This window comes from Actinia tenebrosa, unplaced genomic scaffold, assembly GCF_029948245.1.
Source record: "Actinia tenebrosa isolate PJP-AT-01 unplaced genomic scaffold, QUT_ActTen_1.0 PGA_scaffold2__45_contigs__length_23673736, whole genome shotgun sequence".
In the NCBI taxonomy this organism is placed as follows: Eukaryota; Metazoa; Cnidaria; class Anthozoa; order Actiniaria; family Actiniidae; genus Actinia; species Actinia tenebrosa.
Genome location: NW_028292579.1, coordinates 22953227 through 22970195, shown reverse-complemented (window position 1 = coordinate 22970195; position 16969 = coordinate 22953227). Strand labels below are relative to the sequence as shown.

The 16969-nt window shown below is 34.5% G+C and overlaps 2 protein-coding genes across 5 annotated transcripts; one reads left to right on the top strand and one right to left on the bottom strand.

The window, feature by feature from the left end:
- The first annotated feature begins 41 nt into the window (after nt 1-41).
- LOC116300375 (uncharacterized) lies at nt 42-13182 on the top strand. 3 transcript variants are annotated; one of them, XM_031709239.2, is made up of 3 exons: nt 42-247; nt 509-664; nt 11800-13182. In XM_031709239.2, the coding sequence occupies exons 1-2, from the start codon at nt 57-59 to the stop codon at nt 654-656; spliced, it is 339 nt and encodes a 112-aa protein (XP_031565099.2). In that variant the 5' UTR covers nt 42-56; the 3' UTR covers nt 657-664; nt 11800-13182. The 3 variants fall into 3 exon arrangements, with proteins under 3 accessions (XP_031565099.2, XP_088890362.1, XP_031565100.2); XM_089034236.1 differs by lacking the exon at nt 11800-13182 and adding an exon at nt 5516-5644; XM_031709240.2 differs by lacking the exon at nt 11800-13182 and adding an exon at nt 5215-5377.
- On the bottom strand, nt 1793-16561 carry LOC116300374 (uncharacterized). 2 transcript variants are annotated; one of them, XM_031709234.2, is made up of 3 exons: nt 16273-16330; nt 7741-8296; nt 1793-4731 (listed from the first exon to the last, which is right to left on the bottom strand). In XM_031709234.2, the coding sequence occupies exons 2-3, from the start codon at nt 7829-7831 to the stop codon at nt 3323-3325; spliced, it is 1500 nt and encodes a 499-aa protein (XP_031565094.2). In that variant the 5' UTR covers nt 7832-8296; nt 16273-16330; the 3' UTR covers nt 1793-3322. The 2 variants fall into 2 exon arrangements, with proteins under 2 accessions (XP_031565094.2, XP_031565098.2); XM_031709238.2 differs by lacking the exon at nt 7741-8296 and having other exon boundaries at nt 16273-16561.
- Nucleotides 16562-16969: the final 408 nt, after the last annotated feature.

Below are 16969 nucleotides of genomic sequence, written 5' to 3'. Positions count from 1 at the left end.
TTTTCAATCTTTCGAAAAAATTGTTTGGGTTGCCTGTGGTGATACGTGAGTCCAAGATGGCGGCGATGGCGGGAAGATGTGTCATATTGAGAAGTCTCAAGAATCAAGTTTTAAGGCTTCAAGGACCACGCGTTTGTTCTTTAAGGAGGATAACCAGTGAAAATAATAGTAATGGATCCCCAGGACATAGTTTTGACATCAAACTTTTGGATATTTTGGTGTGTCCCTTGTCCAAGAAGCCTCTGAGGTGAAGACTTGCTGTCTGTCTATTTTACTGTAATGCTCTGGAATATTAGAGACCGATTTCTACGGAGCCTTTTTAGTGCCATGGTACTCCACTTTTTTCTGGCAACCGTTTGAACACGGTCAGACTGAAAAAGTGAATGGGGCCAGAAGTCTGAAAAATTGAACTCGGTCAAATGGTTGTCAGAAAAAAGTGGAGTTCCATGGCACCAAAAAGTCTCTGTAGATTTCTGTACAAATGTGACTTTTATCTTTCTGTTGCTAGGTATGATCCAACATCAAATGAGCTAGTATGTGATGACCTGGGAATAGCATACTCAATATCAAACGGTATACCAAACCTTGTACCAAGTGATGGTCGTATCTTGGATGGAAAAAAGAACCATCCTGAAGAGCCAAAGAGTGGTTCATAGTCACAACGGTAATTATTAATGCAGTAAAAGCAAGTTAATACGGACACTCAAGTAAAGAAAGTATCTGTATTAATGTGCGACTACTATAACTGGAACAACCTACTGTATAGACAGCGAGAACCAATCAAATTGTAGAATAAAGACAATACATTCCAACTATGGGTACTGAAGCCAATCAGTTAATATGGATAACATTTTAGTATATGGTACCTTGATGAAATGTGTGTGTTTACAGTGGGGATGCTATAACCGGGACCACCTAGGCATGGAGAACCTGAACCAATCAAATTGTATTAAATGAAAACAATGTATATTCCAAATTGAGGTAGTGGAGCCAATCAATAAACCAGCAGAAAACAATAGCCTTTCAACATATCATTTTATTTCCATGAGAATTTATTCTACAATTTGATTGGTTCTTGCTATGTAGGTGGCCCTGTTTTGAGTAGTGTCACTGTAATTGGGTGTCCATTAAGCAGGGTTTGACCGTAAATACAGTATTACATGTTCTGTAGCTTGATTGTTAAGCTAAAACAAGCTAAAAACGTTTATTCCATTATTGCTTGATATTAACAAGAACATTGAAATCACATAAACCAGCCTTCTGTGAAGTGCAAACGCTGTGCTTCATGCTGAATCATCCATATATATGTGTCACTTTATTACTTGTCATTCAGCTAGTAAGAATTCTAGGGAAGCACAGGCGGGCTCTCTGGTTTTTCCTCTCTCCATGAAAATTAACTTAACGAGAGGCCTGGGTCTATATGTTAATGAGTTGTATATAAGCTGTGTCAAGAGATTATGTAATCAGTGTTGTCCAAGCTCAGTTATGATTACATACTATTAATAGTTTTCATACAATTGCACATGTTTAATACCACTGTAGTTAAGTCTACGCTATGATTAAAGGTGTGGATTTTGGAGCCTGGACCCATATAGGCAATTAAATTGTTGTTATGGCTATTGGAGTCAAGAGAGCTATAGGAAATCCAATTATCTTAAATCTACTGACACGAGACCGGAAATAATGTCTATTGATAGCAACCCACTACAAAAGTCTAGTATGCACTTGTGTTTATTTAATACCAAAAATCATAAACTGTATATTTCAGGACCTTGAACTGTAATTCACCAAATATTTTCTATAAACTTTATTTTTCTTGCACTTGTTGCAATAACAAGAATACATTTTTGTTTCAAAGTCAACAACAACTTATAGCAGTAATAATAGAGCCTGATCAAAATGTTTTTGTGTTGTTTTTGAAGTCATGTAAGCAAAACTAAATGGATAAATACAATGCAATACTATTGCAAAACCTTGACAACCATAAGAAAGTGATTCCCAATAGCATGTACAGAATCTTTTCCATGACAAAGTACATGTACTGCAGTAGGTGTGGACATCAATCAAGGTATCACCATGATATTCAATATTCAACTTGATGATATTTCATTGGCACTTGCACTTGAAAACTTTGTTTTCCAATTACTGTGTCATTTCAACATGTTCAATAAACCTTTTTTGTTGCAATAGCAAATGTTATGGTTCCAAATGCCACTTAGCCATTCCTTGGTTGAGGAAAACAATTGATATTGCAGTGCATTTTGGTACTGTTTTGGGGACAACCAACTGTTTTGGAGTCATGTCTCATAATACCATTCCACAGGGCACTGCAGTACCAAGGTTTTCCCTCAACCTCGGGGCGGCTTATAGAGAATGACTGTTTACAACTATAATAACATCCTTCAAAACAAGAAATATGTCCTCAGCTTGAATGAAAGTTAGTTATGCATACTTTTAGAGTGCTCAGAATTATTCAATATGTAGTTGTTTAGAATGCAGTACAATGTAAATAAACTAGATATATCTACTACATGTATATAGTGCATTGAACAAGTTTTGACCATTTGGTTTAAAGGTTTTGTTTTGAAGTTCCAATATTCATCTCCAACTTCTAATCATAATTATTTCAAAAGAAAACTTGATAAACTTGAACTTTAATAAAACACAAATTCAGAAATAACTAGCTTACAAAACAATAATCAGTGAAGATATTCAGCTGTACTGCTATGCCTCTTGCCACTCTAATCTTACTTTGTTATGTAAAGTAATGTTTTTAGTTTCAAATTTGGAGATAAAGTTTGTAACTTCAGAAGTATTTTTGGGACCTGTGAAAGTAATGTAAAAATCTCCATATGATAATCAACCAAAGCAATCTCTTTAACTCAAATGAATTATAATATTAAATGTACCATGGAATATTATAAACATCTTGTTATGAACATCTGTGAAACTGTATAAAAATAACGATTTTAAAAGGAAAAAACCCAGTATCAAACAGACTGCATTTACAGACGAAAAAATGATAAATCTTATATATAATAATAAATTTAAACATGTCCAACATTGATCTTAAATACTTTTTGAATTATATATTATTTTTAACATTTTGAATGCAACAAATCTTCTTTTAGTCTTGGAATTTGCAGAACCAAATTACTGTAGTACTGTATCTAGAAGTTACAGTGATAGGAAAAAAATGAAGATTTTTAGCACAGGGCTCGATATTTCATGCAGAAACTAATCATAAGAAATATAAGAAAATAATAACCTGGTAGTTGATTTTAGTAATAGCAATCACACTGCATCATCTGTTTTACAAACTCTATTTATCACTGTCGACCTCTAATATGTTATCAAGATGGGCGATATAATTAATAGCATATCTTAGTATCTTAATCTTTGGTAGTTTTGTATCACACTGATATCCTGGTATTAATTGCCGCAGGTTTTGGTATGCATTATTCAGCTGTGCTACCCTCCGTCTCTCATGTTCATTGGCTAACAGTCTATTGAGTTTTGATCGTTGTCTACTCTTTGTTATCTCACTGTACATTTGTTTATCTTGTTTCCACTCTGATGGAGCTGGTACCTCAAAGTCTGCTTCATAAGAATGGGATTTGGTTGACATATGCCGTGTGTTGTAAGGTCTCCGACCTCGACCATGGCCCTTATCTAAGCTAATGTCTTCAGGCATTTCCTTTTTATCCTCTAAATCAAAACCATTTTTATGACAGGAATTTATGACAGATTTGATTACACAGACTTTGTCTTCATGGTCTTCTGTTCTGTCTTCCTTACCTTTGCCAACATATTCCATATCTTCCTCATGTTGTTTTTCTGGTGAACTGTTAATCTCTTCCTCTTCCATTTCTTCATCTTTAACATTTTCTGCCAAACTGCTGTTATCACATGAAGTTTCTGTTTCTTCTATCCCTGGTTTTTCTGTTTTTATAACTTTTGAATTAACAACAGTTTTCTCTGATTCTTTATGTTGTCGTTTTCTTAAGTTTGAAGATGCTGTCGACAGGCTGTGATGCTTTTGATTTTCATCAGTCTTTACTTCTGCAATGGGACTTTGGTGGCCATTAACGATGTCTGCATTGCTGGTTTTATTAACAGATTCATTTTCCTCTTCATTTTTGCTCTCATTATTGTTTTGATCCTTGGTGTTATCTTGTATTACATGGATTTTTGCCCTTTCTTGTCTATGCATTAATTGTACATTGTTATGATGATATCTCGGCTCTCTCGATATTCTGTCCATACATTGAGCACATTGGCAAAATTCATATTTCACATGTTCAGTTCTTTCACAACCCATCCCTCCGCAACATATTCTGGGATTCATAGTAATGTTCTTTTCAGTTGGCCCCAGTAACGAGGCAGCAGTTTGTTCAAACCTTAAGCTCAAACAACTATGACAATTACATGCCATCTGGGCTGATCTTTGCTGGCAAAGCATACAATAACACATACTGCTATACCTCGCAGGCACTTGAATGGGTGTATATTTGATGCATCCGTTATGAGACGGTATCATGTTTCCATGGTGACAAAGGTAGCATGGCCTAGCATTTCCATGGTTACCAGTAGTTGTACAACCTTTGCTGGGTATAGCTTGTGGTGCTGTAGGATGATATTCAATGTACCAGTTTTTAGTCGATGTGTCGTTGCCATCAGCAGGTTTTTGATGGTGGTTTATTGAGCCAGCTTCACAAATTCTGTCCTTTCCTATATCATTTAAAAAAACTCTGGGTCACACAAACATGAAAGAACAGTACGGCATTGTGTTGAATACATTGGTGTATTTTGAATGAATTTAGGATAATTAATTCGACCCAGCCTGTCCTGACTTCCAGGCCTTTGTTGCAAGGAGTGTTCAGTCACATGACTGTCGGCTTGTTTGAGTGGCCCCCTTATAGAGTTTTGAGTTACTTTATATTCATTCAACTCAGATCAGCGTACACATCAACTTTCTATAATTGTAATATTTCATTAATTTTTACTTATTTTTTTAAAATCTTACTTTGCAGCAGACAGTGGTTACTTGTTACGTTACTGTATGTCATAACTAATGGGATTACTCTGGGTATAAATAAACAGCCATTACACATAACAGTCACATATAACTAGTTACTCATAAAGTATGCTCTGTCCAGTTGCCATGGTAACTGCAGAATCTACTTTAATGTTAACTTCATCCTTATTTTGCAGAAATCAAAGTCAAAGAAATTGACTTTTGGTGGATGGCAGTCAAAAGGTGTCTAATTTTTTTCCATTTTTATGTGGTGGCAGTTGACACCCAACAAAACTCCTTTTCGCTAAGCTTGAACAATTTGGTGTCTTATCCCCCCTGCCCCACTCACTCCATGGCCCCTGTCATTTGTAGTTTGGCTGTAATAATAGCTTTGAAAATAATGTTATATGTCAGTACATGACATCACATTGAACTCTTAATTATATGTCACTTGTCTCACACTACATTAACATTTTCATATTGCTCTTCCTACACCAGGAAATCCTTCTCCCCAACATGTCTGTCAGCTTATAGAGGCTTTAAGGCCACTGTGTCAATATACGATCAATTGAATAGAAAATATGAAGGAAGGAAGCAGCTGTATTAGAAAGGACTCTCTAAAGAACTCACCAGCCGAAAATATACAAAATATTAAAATATACTTGTAAACTAGCATGTATTGTATAGGCATAGATAGATAGATAACTATTTATTAATACTCGATATGCACATTGAGCTGAAGACTCATATTAATTACTTTCAAGGCATTGGTACAACCTCACACTATCGATTTAGCAAAACCTTGCTAGTAAGTTTTGTTCTCATTAGCAAATATTTCAAATTCACTAGCAATCGGACGCTGCAAATAACAAAAGTTACTTGATGCGGGTTCTAAACTTTTCAGTCCTTCAATTACTGGACCGTGGTCATACTCGCAAAACTTAGCTAGTTAAATTTTTTGTCACTCACTAGATACTAAATTTCACCGGCATTTTGCGAGTTTGCAAGCATTAATTTCGTGCCCAGGAAAATAATGACTATATGATCTTTTGGCAATAATTATTATTTTGCAGAATTAATTGGGTGTAAATTTGCAAATAACCATTAATAATAATAATAATAATGATAACAATAATAAATAATACCAGTAAGTAATAGTCTTCATTCAATAATATTGGTAAACGACATATCGAAGGTTACAAAATATAATTTAAGAACAAAGTATAAAAATCCAATACTATAATATATTGTGGTACGTAAGAAATTAAGGATAAAAACGAAAATTAAGTAACTACTGTACTGTATATTTCTAAATTATATCTAAAACATAACCTATTAAAATACGGTTCAAAGGCTGTGTAAGATAAAATGAAAATCCAAGGCTGTATAATAGTCTTATGATAACCATTTAAACATTTCATGCTATAAAATTTTCTGTAATAACAAACTAAGTGTGTTTAAGAATTATTTTATCAAATGTTTTAACATTTCTAGACATCCATATTCTCATCTTTTTGTTTTTTAGCAAACAATACAGTATTTAGTTATCTTTTAAGTTCTATAGATTTGTGTAAAATTATTCAAAACAGCTGCACTTTCAAATCTAGCAAGAAAAAAATATAATTCTAAACATCCTTATCCCATCTGTTTTTATTTTATTCTATTTTGTTGCAGGAGATATTATTGACCTTTCAATTTTCACTTTACAGAAAAGAATTGTTTCAAATAGAATTTTGAAATAATACTTCAATTTGACAAATTGTAATCCACTTAGGGTATAGAAGTGTTTCCTTTTGGTGTGACAGCGAGCTGATAGAGGAATAACAGCCTCTTTCTCTGTCATCCATATACCTATCAAATGACATAATAACAGGCTTAGTGGTCTCTCATATTAATAGTTCCTAGCCAAAAACTGTCTTAACCATTTCTCAGATATATAGCAACAGACTAACATTTTCATTAATTTTCTGGTTGCCATGTTTTGACTTTTTTAACTCCTAAAAAATGAGGCTGGTGTGTTTTTCTTCTTGAGCATTGATTATTTGGTTACAGAAGTTTATTTCCTTGGTATTGAGTAGCGAGAGTATATTGAGTAGAGAGTGAATATATCCTATACATTAGATATGGAATTCAAATATAATAAATATCAATACTATTGCAAAACATGCCCTTAAACTATGTGAAAGTATAAAATATTAAGCATGTGGGATATATAAGAAGCGAAAAAAAGAGGAAATCCATTCATCCATGCAACAACGACATTTTTTCACCACATCTGTTAGCCTCATATCTAGAATATAACTGTAGCCCATATTTACACATGAAAAAGTTATCTTGTCCTAAAAATATTTGCTCTTGCACAAATATTGAACTTACTACCAAGTACTAGAATATCAAAAGATAAAAGAAAAAAATGTAGCAAGGCCAAAAAAAACTTTGTTAGATTTTTTTTTTAAATTAAAAAAATATTTCTCTACAAATATCTGGGAAAATGGAAAAAAAAAAAGTCATATCTGCTGGCTGGCTGGATGAAAACGATTTGCAAAAACCTTGTAGTAAGATAATCTTTTTTGCTATGTAGAGACAAGACAGTTTATCTTATACCCGTTGTAAATCTCTTAAAAACCGTGAAGAAAAATTTAAAACATTGGAACATTAAGCCACATTTAAAAAAAAGTAAAAATTAAAATACCAATAATATAAATCGGTTTAAAAATCTATACCTGCTTGTTCTCTCATGACAAATGGAATGTAAAATGTTGAAATGTATCTTGCATTTTCTTCTGACTGCTTTCCTTTGATAGACTCCAGCATTTCGATCTTTGATTGTTATTTTTGGGCCAAGTAAGAGTTCCCTCTAGTTATTTAATCTACTGTATCTCTAGTGATGTTGTTATTTTTTGAGGTCCAAGCACCTTTAGTTTCTGTCAAAACAGCCAAATGGAAGGGCCAGCTGTAGGTCTAAAGTGTTTTCATTTTCCTATCTTGTTTCGTATTATGAAGAGATGAATTGAAAGAGCACAGCAAATGCAACTCCCATTTAGAGACTATCTACCACACATAAATAACTTCACTTTGACATCAGTCAGTCATCTTTCCCCTGAATAATTTAGCTACTGGGAGACATTTGAATAAGATGACTACAGTGAGATAGTATCAAGGCACAGTGTGTGCCGTAATCATTCAAATGAACAGGCCTTCAAACAATTAGAGCGAATGAAATGAATGGAAGCAGTCTCCACAGCTGTTTGGAACTCTCTTTGTTCATGACTGACAGACCTAAGGAATAGAACAATAGATGGAAGATGTTGTTTTGAAATACGTTTTTGTTGAATGCTAAGCATTGGGCATGTTTGTTGTATTAATTCGGGGGGGAAAAATCGAGGCTGGAGCCATTTTAGGAGTCTTTGAACGAGCAATGCGTTTGTAGTATCCTCGATAAAAATTCATGAATTTCCACTAAGATATTTATTCAATAATTCATCTGGAAATAGAGATAAAAAACTACCCTACTTAGTAAAATGCATCTCTCCAAAGTTGAAAAGCAATCTTTCGATAACACCCCGAGGGTTGTATTACCTGACTTAAAAACTATTCCAAGCCTGCATTTGTGACAAATTAAAACACTTATTCCCCACCATAAAGAGCAACTTGGCATTTCCATTTGTTTTAATTGTGGTCGTTCAATATCTTAAAGTGTGGACCGGAGTGGCAAATAATAAATAATACTCAAGTGAGGGACATATATTAAAGTCCCAGCTGGGCCCTTAGTGAATAAAGATATGCAGTACAGCTCGCTTTTGTCATATTGTTTTTTCTGCTGTAGACAGCTTGAATATCTTGATCCGAATTCATTACTTTAGTTTTTTCCATTTCTAATTACTTTTCTAACTGTTGGCCCGGCAGTCCAGATGTCCGCATGTTGTTACTGTCAATTACAATAACGCTGGAAAAGCTGATTATAAATGTATTAAGAACTGAAGGTTTTATTCTGAGATTGAAATAAAGAAGAAAAAGAAAAACGAATTTACTTACCCGTTTTTGTACGTTCAAGACCACAAAAAGGAATACGATAATAGCTCTCTGATAAGAGCGTTAATCAGAAGAAAAAAATTATCTCAAAGCAATTTGCAAAAGGCTCCTATGAGGATTTATATTGCAGAAAACGAAAGCAAAGTTAATAATATTAGAATGAAAGACATACAAATAAATATAAAAATACGAATAAAAGAATATAGGATATTAGCAACGAGGATTTTAGAAAAGATTTAAAGAATTGAATTCGGTGTGGGGAAAATAAGCGAAATTCGTTCATGTAGTAAAGACAGATGGCCCGTCCAGCCTACAGGAACCGCCGATTGATCGTCTGGCGAACTCTACACTGCATGTAAACATTATAACATCAGAGATAGCCAAAGTAATCGTTTTAAAAAATGATCTAAACTCATTTGATGTCATGATTGCTTCCATTTAATGAAAACGACTGAGAAAAATCAAGCTGGTTTTTTTTTTAACAGAAAAAGAAATTATCAAATTTTATCAATTTTTTATTCTAATTTTCTAGTTGTTTTTTTGTAATTTCTTTTCTTTTTTCAGTTGCTTATTTTTTTAAAAAATTTTCCTTTAGTATTTGCATTTCATATCAATATTTATTCTTTTGGTATTTTTTCTTTTCCGTTTTTTTTTTCTTTTTCTTTTTCCATTGTGTGTTCTTGTTCGCTCTTGATATTTTGGCGTTTTTTACGTTTTTCATTCCGTTCTTTTTATTCCATTTTTCTTTGTCCGTCATGCCCTCATGAATACCTGCAAACTCAACGTCTCTAGTTTTTCCTGCCTTCCTTCCTTTTAACTCAAGTTTTATTCCACCTTTTCATTATTCCTCTCATTGTCAGTTTTTTACCTTTCATAAAATCCTTTTCAAATGAACAAAAAAGATAGACCATAAAGGTATTTTCTATAGCTTCTGTTATGGATCCTCATTAAGGAATTAGTCAAGAGAGTCTTATGAATAGACCCAGCTGTGAGAGGCCCTTTTATAATAGTTTCAAAAGCTTTGCATGCGTTTTTAATATAATTTTTTTTTAGGATATTGTTAATGGAATCCTTGTTCTGCTATCATTCTACGAAGGCACAGAGCGTAGCCAGTGGTTTCAAACAATTGTCCAGATTGAGGGGAAAAAAGAAAAGAAAAGGAAGAATAGAATAAACATTCGAGAGGCATTTTCTTCGTCTTTAGAAGCATTACTTAGTGAGAATTAATCCACTAGGATTAATTGATAATATAGACGTCAAAATCGCATTCTGCGCAAGCAACGCAAGCCAAGTGGCCTTTTTGGAAACGATTTTGTAACAAATGAATTTTTTTAGAACCTCAAAAATTCTTTGAAATTTCAGTGAAAATTTCTTGCGGTTCACACCTGGGAAAATAAAAAAATTTTCTTATTTTTCTTTTCAAGCAAGAAAACTCGCGTTACTAGTAATGGAGAAAAAAGCTCCTACATTATCCAGAACAAGATTAACGTTCACAGATGGTGTCATGCATCAAAGCACACTTCTTTAGCAATTAGTAACGGAATCACATTAAAACTGAGTGATTTTTGTAATAAGTTCATAGTCTAAAAAGCTCTATAAAATACTAGTTCATAATCTTGTAAGTGATGGCTCTTTATTAAACTTCTGATTCCAGAGATAAAACCCAAAGTGTTAGAAAGAGAATAAATGTTTACTCGGGTCCCCTGGAGATTAGGGTCGTTTCCGGTTCAATTAGGTTATCCGTCATAACTACCAAAAAATACATACGGGGCGATAACGAAAGGGCAGACTACTTTATCACCTTTGCCGTATATAGTCAAGCTATGCATATTTTGTTGACTTATCGCATAATTTTTTCTCTTTTTCTTCTTTTTTTCCTTCAAATTTTGGCTCTGGACGAATTTGTATGTGTAGGGGTGAGGAGGCGGGGATGCAAGTAACTTTTTTTCAGTCGAATTTCTGACAATAGAAATCTGCTTATGTTTTTCTTATTCTTCGCCCATTTCTGCTTTCATAGTTAGTTTCCGTTTATTCATTTTGTTTGTTTATTGTTATCCATCAATTCACTTCTTCATTTACCCGTCCATCCATTCATTTACTCGTTCGTTTATTCATTTACTCGTTCGTTCATTTATTTACTCATCCATCCGTCCGTCCGTCCGTCCGTCCGTCCATCCATCTCCATCCACCAAATATTCCTGAACAATTCTAATCCTTTGAAAAACTGAGATTCTCCTCCCTCCATACACACAAACTCACACGCCCTACAACTCAAATCACCCATTTTTGTGATTTAATTCATTAAGCCGACACTCCTTATTCAATAGGCCACGATAATGTCTCTTGATGCATCTCCATCCATTTCTATTCGTCCATGACAACTGATAATTACGAACAAATTGCTAAATAAAGTGATTTTTCTCTCTACCAATTGACTCCATTAATTTGTCGTTTTATCATTGATTTTCGGTTATTACTACACACTCTAGTTTTTTCTGCGTTTGCTTTTAGGCTGCACATTCCGTGACTTCGGATCGACTGTAAAATGCCTAGTGATCGTGAGTGATTGCGATGAGCATAAAACATTTTACACTATATATATGTTAGTAGAGACATGGAAGATTGAGAAGGATAGAAATTCTCTTTAAAAAACTACGGGGAACAACCACACAAAAATAGAGTTAAAACAAAGCGAATTTTAAAATATCGATTGATAATTTACAGATGTGATTTAAAAAATTCTTTTGCAGTGAAATCTGTGATAGCAATGAAGTAGACGCCCCCAATCGCTGAAGAGCAAGCGAAACAAAAGAGAGAAAAGTCACCAGAGAAAGCTGTGTTGTCTAAATGATGTTTACGTTACGTAATTCTTTCGTTTATCATCAAATATTTTGAACAAAAGTGTTGCAATTTGTCAATATTGCAGGAGTAGACTGAAAAAGTAAACTTTTGTTAACAGTTTTGCAACAAAAAGGGGGAATTCATCTTTTTTTCTTTCTTTCTTTCTTTCTCTTACAAAAAGCATTTATAAGAGCAAAGAAAAGACGAATAATACTGATTCTTCGAACCTTAAACGATGAAAACTATAGTCACATAAAACAACTGTATATTTAAGTGTCACTAAAAAATCTCGTCAAACTCAAAAACGTCCTATTGTCCGGATTTCCCATTTCTCTTATTATTTCTGTCGCCGCACGAACGTCTGTGTCAGTCACTTCTAACTGCCGGCTCCCATTCCGACCGGGAGGCGAGTACTGATTTAGTCATTAGCTAAGGTCATAAAGTGTTTTTTCCCCATCTATTTTATCAAACCCTTAAGTTGTCCTTTTGAGCACAAAATTCAATATTATCAGCGTTTGTTTATTTAGCTTATTCGCTAATTTAGATAAAAACAGTTATTTTTATTTTATTTTCATGGCGATTCTATTCAAATCAGCTTTTCGTTTCTTTCTTTTATATCCATAGTCATACATCGTAAGCCGTTTAACATCATATATATCAATAACTAAAGTATAGTTGGTATATCGCAAATCAGTCATTTTGAAACTACGAATTTGGTTTTCAACTTAACTAAATAAACTGTATACCTTATATGGTTTATTAAAGAAAGCTTTAGTAATGATGTTACATTTTTAGCTTAAAAAATTTGCCATAAATGTTACAAAAGTTTGGCCGACCGAGACACGACTTCGTAAACAGACATTCTAAGAAATAAAATGTTTCAATATAGTATTTCTAAACCACAGATCTTTCAGAAGTCTTCATTTAAAGTCAAAAGATCTGTTCCAGGTGTTTTTGTTAATTTGTCGTTTCGGCGATGATCCAGCCAATCACAAGACAGATCACAAAGCAAACATTACACAGACGTTTCACCTTGATCGGCTCAGCCAATCACCAACAAAAACTCAAAGATTGTTCCTGCTGTTGTAAGGGATCAAATAAGAGCTGTTTAATCTTCACATCGTATACATGTATTGTCTAATTTCTCTACTAAGTGTGGCCAGCTTTTAAACACAATAAAGCTAGATGAAAGAAAACTGTCGAATAAATTTACAAACGCGTGAAACCGATTCAAATTTGCCAAGTTGGAATCGAAAATGACACTAATAAAAGCCTAACTATATGGTCTGAAATCATTCTCTTTTCCTTTCAAGAAATAACATTGTTTAACCAGAAAAGCCCTCGAAATAAAAACATCTATACTACATGTATAGACATTTGTTCTATATTATGATTTTAAGAACTGAAATCGGTAAACTTCTTGAACAATTTCCAATATAACTTTCATCAACCCTGCCGGGTTTCAACTTTAAGTAAAAAAAAAAAAACATTTAAAAATCACCGGCTTTTACAGAGAAAGCTATATAAATTCAATAATAAGCATATTTCCTGGGGAGCTAGAATTAGTCTTCGCAAACAAAATCAAATCTAAGAAATAAAAGGTGATTTTTTTTCAAAATGCAAATATATAAATTTCTTTATGTTAGAAACGAAACTGACGAATTATTAAAGAAATTTAATGAAAACATGTCAATATTTTTAAAAAAGCGCGCTTTTTCTCCCCCCCCCCCCCCCCCCCCCCCCCCCCCCCTCTCGTTTATATAAAAAGTTGAATAACAGATAGTTTAGTAATTATCTCCATTGCTTGGCAAAGCGTAAATATAGATATATTTTCATCAGTGAAAAAGAAAATTTCCTTAATTATTTCTGCAGTTGAAAGCAAACTTTTTTTAGCAAATAGACTTGACTGTGCATGTTATTAAGAAAGTCGGCTTAGATCTTTAACCGTTATTAACACAAATGATTTTATTTTATTAAAAATTTCCAAGCTCGAGTTATAGAAAGGACGTTTTTGAATACCCCCTGGGATAAAATGCGCCCAGAAATGATGACCCAATATTGCCTGTGAAAACATTTCGATGTGGGAAAAAACTCTTGATAATGATGTTTATTCAAACTAATGGCCGAGAGAGAATCCCAACATATTGATCCGAGTAGATGCCGTCTGTTTGGCTGCGAACGAATAAAATTACAGAGGAAAACTTACTGAGGGGACCGGAAATGCCAGGTGTCGGTCAATGCTCAATTCCATCTAAAACCTTCAAACGTCAGATTCAAATTAGCGTTCGGATCGTCTGGTACGCCTAAAAAATCATTCGTTGCGCTGAATCTTACAATTTCTAGATAAATAAACAAGCTTGAGTATAGAGGAAATAAATTGGTATTTTTTATTTGAGTGTTGAGGGAAGATTGGTGAGACACTGAGGCAGATTCGTAGAGCTTTTTATGGACAATGCGCCACGGTTCGAAAGAAAAGATGGTTATCTGAGATGCACGAGTCATCTTTGCCCCGACTGAACATCTGGGCTTCCAGATGCTGGCCAAATGAATTTACCAAATGTCGAACTTCTTAACAAACGAGTTGAAAGCGTTTCTCTACAAAACATTTGTAGGGCTTTTAGTCGACTGTGGTTGTAAACAATGAGAACGTTTTTGAATTCGGAAAATTGTAAAAATCTCGTATATACCGTAGTATCTAACGGGATATAGGCTCGCCAAAAACCCGGTACTAAACGCCCGAGTGAAGTTGCTTCTTTTTCATATGTTACATTTTTGCGTTTCAGAAAAGCTTTTGTGTAAAAAAAAGTAATTCTAAATTATATATTTAAAGCGTCATAGCTGACATGTATCAAGTAGTGTTCATAAAAGCTTAAATTATGTAAGTTTAAAACATAGCACTGGATATGGATTGCAGATACAACATTGGTAATCTTATAACAGTATATATGTGACCGCAGAAGTACATTAGAGCAAGCATATTAAAGCCAAGCTTACGGCGGTTCTAGTGCTCTGAGACGTTGAAATTCTGAAAGTTAAGGGCAAAATCTGTTTTACACGTTGAATAACAGTTGTTTATTCAGCAGGGATTTTGGGAAATGAAAAAAAAAAACTTTTACACAACAGTAGAAACGAGAGAGTCGGTATTGTCACTGATAAAAAGGTTGTTATCCAATAAGATGTTTTTAAAACCCTTAGATTTTAAGACATTGCTGAATAAAGAAAAGATAAAAGGAGTTTGTAACGCGAATTCAAATGAACGCACGACGGACGTAAAAAAAGGGGAAAAAACGCCGGAATTAATTGAAGCAGTTTACTCCAGATGGCCAGAGGAGGCTCGCGGATTTTATTGTTTCGTTGGCGACTAATATAGATGTAGTGAACCCAAAATTGAAATATTTAAATTTACCGTAAATAATAGAACAAGCGACATGTTCGTACGCGGGCTCTGATGGCGCCAAATGTTTAACCATCTGGCTTAGTGTTTCCATACTTATAGAACAACATTGATTGCCAGAAAAGAAACCAATTAAAATCCAACATAACAAAGTCGTCGTCCACATCAATCTTTTTCCTCTAAACAGACTTGAATCTTTTATCTAAGCTTTTCTGCCAATAGTTTGCTTTGAGGCGCAGCTGGGCACATTAGGCGTAAATTTGTTTACAGAGCCGTTTTAATTTATGGCGTAAAAACTATCAATCCTGAGTTTTTTTCCCGAACGCCTACAAATAAAAAGCTATCTTCTATTCAAAAATCGTGACAAATGAGAGTTGCAGGGTTTCTGTGGAGGACGGAGCTTGATTGGTTTCAACATACTATTAGTTTTCATGTTGCACAGCAGAGTGCTTCTTGACTAAAAAGCTACCCGTTGCCCGGATGGTGTTCAGTTCGGAGACATCTGCTAACATAATCCAGGTGCGTGTGTGTGTGTGTGTAATAAACTTTTTCCTCATCGACCATGCGAGCGTTGCGCCCGGCTAGATACAGAGAACCAAGAATGGAGATTTCCCAGCAGAATAACTCGAAATATAATCCTCAGGTCAAGCCTGACAGCTCTTCAAAGCATCTCTTGCCTTGTAATATTCAAGTAAATCATCTATGGGTGATTATTTCGTTGTTCGCCGATAAATAAAATTTACATAGTCTAGCTACATAATAAATATAAACGACCTGGAATAAGAGTTGGTTATTACGAAGTTCAAAGTGTGTATTAATTGAAGCTACCACTACAGCACGTCAACCTCGAATGAGAAATAAAACATTGGTGCTGAAATACGGATTTGAAGTACAACATTACAGAGGGAATGTCAGTACATGAACCAAATGGAACGGTATTTTCACTCATGTACAGAACACGTGTGAAATGCTACAGTAATAAACTTACCAATTTCGGGTTCGGAGTTTCTATCTAGAGGGTCACTTGTCCGTCGTTTGACCAAGAAAGAACGTGGCATTTCAAACCAGTGGAGACAACGTTTCGACGTCCCAGTAGAACAAAACTACAGTCCTCGCATCCAGACACATAACATAAATAAACCGTATAGCCTCGCTCTCGCTCCTCAACTTATCATTCTCACTTCCGGTGCACCAGACTGGATTCCATTTTTCGACTTGTTTTTATTTAATCTTCGATAAGGAAATTGAAGACTAAGTGATGTGACTGTATTTCTTCGTTTTACTAACCTGACATGAATAGAGAACTGCTTCGATAAGAACCGGAAGCTGTCGACATCTTGATAGCCTTTAAAGCGGAAATGGTCTTTGGTCCCTTGTCCATGAGGCAGATTGTTTTAGCATTCCAAGATGTACATTTTAGAGCCGATGAATAACAACGGTTGACATTCCAGAGGATTATTATCCTTGAGGTTTCTAATCGAGATAACGATTGTGTTACGTAAGTAAGTACACGATCGTTGGGACATGTTGGGAGAATGAGAAAAGCTATGAAACTGCTTACATTCAATTCTTATTACTACAAGTTGTCTTATTAAAACAGAATTAGACGCGATTAAATGTCATCATGTGCACAGCAGACGTTTATCTTACTTTTCGGTATTTTATTACTGTCGACTCTCAATGTC

Excerpts from the sequence above, each read along its gene's own strand:
- LOC116300375 (XM_031709239.2), top strand. The coding sequence starts at position 57 with ATGGCGGCGATGGCGGGAAGATGTGTCATATTGAGAAGTCTCAAGAAT. Across the intron at positions 248-508 it reads TTGTCCAAGAAGCCTCTGAG|GTATGATCCAACATCAAATG; the intron begins GTGAAGACTTGC and ends TTCTGTTGCTAG.
- LOC116300374 (XM_031709234.2), bottom strand. The coding sequence starts at position 7,831 with ATGCTGGAGTCTATCAAAGGAAAGCAGTCAGAAGAAAATGCAAGATAC. Across the intron at positions 4,732-7,740 it reads TGTCATGAGAGAACAAGCAG|GAAAGGACAGAATTTGTGAA; the intron begins GTATAGATTTTT and ends TAAATGATATAG.